The sequence below is a fragment of the Papaver somniferum genome, chromosome 3 (genome assembly GCF_003573695.1).
Source record: "Papaver somniferum cultivar HN1 chromosome 3, ASM357369v1, whole genome shotgun sequence".
NCBI classification, from domain to species: Eukaryota; Viridiplantae; Streptophyta; class Magnoliopsida; order Ranunculales; family Papaveraceae; genus Papaver; species Papaver somniferum.
In genome coordinates, this window is record NC_039360.1 from 223,799,034 (window position 1) to 223,803,564 (window position 4,531).

A 4,531-nucleotide genomic window follows, 5' to 3' on the forward strand; every position below is an offset into this window, starting at 1 on the left:
CAAACTCAGTTTGCTATGACATATTTGGGTGACTTAAACTACTTTCTTGGTTTGGAAGCTACTAGAACTTCTTTTGGTCTTGTTCTCACCCAAAACAGACACATTTTAGATCTTTTGAAACGTGTTGATCTTGCTAAATCCAAACCTGTATCTACTCCTGTGGCTCCTCGCTCTAAGCTCACATCTGCTGATGGTGTTTTCTTTCCGGACATCACTTTGTATCACAGTTTAGTTGGTGGTTCACAATATTTGAGCATGACACGACCTGACATTACCTATGATGTTAATCAAGTTAGTCAGTTTATGCACAAGCCAACTCATGATCACTTTATGGCAGTTAAACGGATTCTTCGTTATCTCAAAGGTACTTTAGGTCATGGCATTTGCTTTTAGCGTGATTCTTCTATGCAACTAACAACATACTCTGATGCTGATTGGGGTGGTGATCCTGATACTTCTCGCTACACCACAGGCCACTATGTGTTTTTAGGCAGAAATCTTATCTCTTGGGGTTCCAAGAAGCAACCGTCTGTTTCTACTGGTAGTACTGAAGCTGAGTATCGTGCTTTATCATCTACTTCAGCCGAACTTATTTGGATTGAGTATCTACTGCATGATCTTGGTGTCTCTCTGTCGCAGGCTCCTCTTCTATACTGTGATAATATCAGCGCTACATATCTAGCTCTCAATCCGATACAACATTATCGTTCTAAGCATATACAAATTCATTACCATTTTGTTCGTGAAAGAATATATTCTGGGTCTTTGCAACTGCGCTACATCTCTACTGAACATCAACTTGCGGATCTATTCACTAAAGGTTTGTCGACTGCAAGGTTTAATATTTTATGTAGCAAGCTTTCACGTTATTTTCCACCATGTACAGCTCGAGGGGGTGTGTAGAATATATGTCCATATAACGTCCGTATATAAGTCCATGTATATGTTGGATCCGTGTATTAGAGTCCATTGTAACTTATATCCATATAGCTTAATATAAATACATGCCTCAATAACCTAAGATGGTTAACCGAGAGCTTCCATAATTGTTCAATTTTAGATCAAATATCTCTGGAAATGTTTCGATGTTACCTATGATGAAAGCAATCATAATTTTACTAATGAGAGGATGGCTATGCCTGCCTCACCCTTAATCGATTCTGATGATACTGTTGGAACGAAAAATGAAACATCTGAAATAATTGATTTATTGATCAGATCATCAATATCATCATCTTTACAAACAATTATCCTCTACGTGAAGATACCAGCAGAATACAAGCCAGACATGACCAAGATTAGGCAGAAAACACCCTATTAAACCTAAAATAAGAGAGCCTCAGCATTTCTATATACGTTATGCAAAATTTAAAGGTCTAACATCAAACTCTTCTCTACTACCACTATTTAAACAAGCACCATTCTTAGCAATGAGAAGTTTACTTCCCTATGTTCATGAACAAAACAGTGACTCACACTATTACACTCATTTACATGCATGATCACCGTACTACTAATAGTCAACTGCTACCCCCACTACCCCTAACATGGCAAGGTATCGCATTGTAGTGAGTGGTCATTTCATGCATGAGATATAATATAAGTAAATCCATCGTGATCAGAAGTAGTTGATTTTTATAAGTTAAAGCGAAGCGGTAGAGCTTTATGTATATATATAACACGAAGTGCTCATGGAAGAAGCAGAAGAAATATGAAGAATCATATAACAATGACTTCTTCTTCTTCTGCGTATTTTCTTCTTCTCATCTTTCTAACATCCTCGTTATTTTCTCTAGCATATTCTTCATCATCATCATCTTATGATCATGAAGATAATGAACAACTAAAGACGTTCATTGTTTTCGTTTCCAAACCTGATAAACCATCTGTTTTTGTTTCTCATCATGAGTGGTATTACTCAACTCTAGCATCTCTTCCCCCACCTACTTATTCCTCATCTAATAATCAACATCATAAGCCTCAACAAATCCTCTACACTTATGACCATGCAATGCATGGATTTGCTGCTCGACTCACACTTTCTCAAGCGTCTTATCTCCGTAACGTTCCTGGAATTGTATCAGTCCTCCCTGAGCAAATTCACAAACTCCACACTACCCGTACACCTGAGTTTCTTGGTCTTAGCGATAAATTCGGGATTTGGCCGTCCTCAAATTATGGAGAGAATGTCATTATCGGTGTTTTTGACACGGGGATATGGCCCGAAAGAGTTAGTTTCCATGATGATGACTTGCCTCCAGTGCCTAAAAGATGGAAGGGTATTTGCGAGATAGGGCCTGACTTTCCGAAAGGATCTTGCAACAAGAAGATAATAGGTGCTAGAGCTTTTTCGCAAGGATACAAAGCGTTTTTGCTTGAAAGCAAAATGAATGAGAGCTCTGCAGATTCAATGTCACCTAGAGATACAACTGGACATGGTACACATTGTGCATCAACTGCAGCTGGATCTGGTGTTTCTGGTGCATCATTAGGTCCATACGCAGCTGGAGAAGCGTACGGAATGGCACCTTCGGCAAGAATTGCTGTTTACAAGGTCTGTTGGCCAGGCGCTGGATGTCCTGAAGCAGATATACTTGCTGCGTTTGAAAAAGCTATTACAGATGGAGTTGATGTGATTTCTTTCTCAATCGGTGCTACAGCTCGTCCATACAAACAGCAGTCAACCATGATCGGAGCTTTTCATGCTATGCAGAAAGGAATTATTGTTGTATGCTCAGCAGGAAATCGTGGACCTAAACCAAACACTGTAGGGAATGTCGCACCATGGTTACTGACAGTTGGAGCATCCACACTGGATCGGGGATTCCCTGCAGATGTGATTTTAGGCGATGGTAGTGTTCTTCCTGGTGTCTCATTGTTTTATGGAAAAAGCCGGCTGTCGGAGTCTAATGTACTAGTTTACGGTGGTGACTGCGGTAGTAAAATCTGCAAAGAAGGGAAATTAGATGTCAGCAAGGTGCGGGGAAATGTTGTTGTATGTGAGACTGGTGGTCCAAGAGCTGCTCATGGGAATGCAGTGAAATTAGCCGGTGGAATTGGAGTAATTCTTGTGGAATCCAAAACCGCAGGAGAAGGGTTGACTGCTGTTCCACATCTAATTCCTGGGACAATGATTAGTTATAAGAATGGTCTTAAGATTCGAGATTATATAAGAGCGATGAATAAAGCACAAAAATATTATCCAGTGGCTGTGATTGATTTTAAAGGAACATCTGTTGGGTTTTCACCATCATCTCCAAAAATTGCTGCATTTTCTAGTCGTGGTCCAAATCCAATAACGCCAGAGATTCTTAAACCAGATACTGTTGCACCAGGTGTTCATATCTTGGCTGCTTGGACTGGAGCTATTGGTCCGGCCAAGTTGAAAGAGGATGGCAGGCGGGTGGATTTCAATATAATATCAGGCACTTCCATGGCATGCCCTCATGTTAGTGGAATCGCTGCCTTGCTTAAAACTGCTCATCCTACATGGTCTCCAGGTGCAATTAAGTCTGCATTGATGACAACTGCTTACAATTTGGATAATTCGCGTAACAATATTACTTGCCTTGATGATAGAAGATACGCGACGCCATTCGAACTTGGGTCAGGTCATGTTGATCCAAACAAAGCGCTTGACCCAGGTTTAGTATACGACATCGGATCTGACAATTATGCAGATTTCCTGTGCTCCATAAACTATTCTCCTAGAATCATCTCACACGTATTCACCCATACAGAGGTTGATTGCAATGGGCCGTACGCGTTGGCAAGTCCTGGTGACCTGAACTATCCTTCATTCTCTGTTATTTTCAGATCGGGAATTAGTAAGGTTAGGTATGTGAGAACGGTAACGAATGTTGGACTATCAACAAATGCAGTTTATGAAGTTAAGATAAACTCTCCGTCATCTGTTAAGATCACTGTCTCCCCACTAAAGCTTGTGTTCAGTAGAAAAACTCGAGTTTTGACATACACAATCTCATTTTCAAGTAGGGTCAATATTATGAGAGTAACAAGCTTGGATAAAACAGAAAATTCTGATTTCGGGTCCATTGAATGGTCTGACGGAGAGCACCTAGTTAGGAGTCCAATCGCATTTACCTGGGATTCTACTAGTACCAGCCTGATATTTTCAGTTTGATGAGTTCATTTCTTGAGTATGCGTCTTCGGGCGCGCTTTATTTTGTATCTGGGTATCAAGTTTCGGTCATGTGTACACTACATTCTATGTACTTCCCTTCTTCTTTTTTTCACTTTAGTATGTAGACACTATCTACACTGCAAATGATCGATAAATGCTAATTTATTTTTGAAGATCAAATTTTGGCCATGATCTACTCATATTTTATACATCATCACTGTATACACAGCCAGTAGTCAACTGCTAACCCACTACCTCCCATATTAGAAACTGAATGAGTATAAGGTATTCGAAAACGATTAATAAAAAATACTTTGCTAAAGTTTTAATAAATATTATAATTTTTTTTTTTTGTGAATGAAATTTATTAGTCCCACACGTTGTGGA

General features: G+C 39.7%; 1 protein-coding gene across 1 annotated transcript; it reads left to right on the forward strand.

Moving 5' to 3' along the window:
* Positions 1-1,719: 1,719 nt before the first annotated feature.
* On the forward strand, positions 1,720-4,318 carry LOC113362166 (subtilisin-like protease SBT1.4). The gene has a single exon (XM_026605132.1). It carries the CDS (start codon positions 1,730-1,732, stop codon positions 4,142-4,144), a length of 2,415 nt encoding a protein of 804 aa, XP_026460917.1. The 5' UTR covers positions 1,720-1,729; the 3' UTR covers positions 4,145-4,318.
* Positions 4,319-4,531: the final 213 nt, after the last annotated feature.

Bases quoted from the DNA above. Each gene is read 5' to 3' on its own strand.
- LOC113362166 (XM_026605132.1), top strand. From the start codon at position 1,730: ATGACTTCTTCTTCTTCTGCGTATTTTCTTCTTCTCATCTTTCTAACA.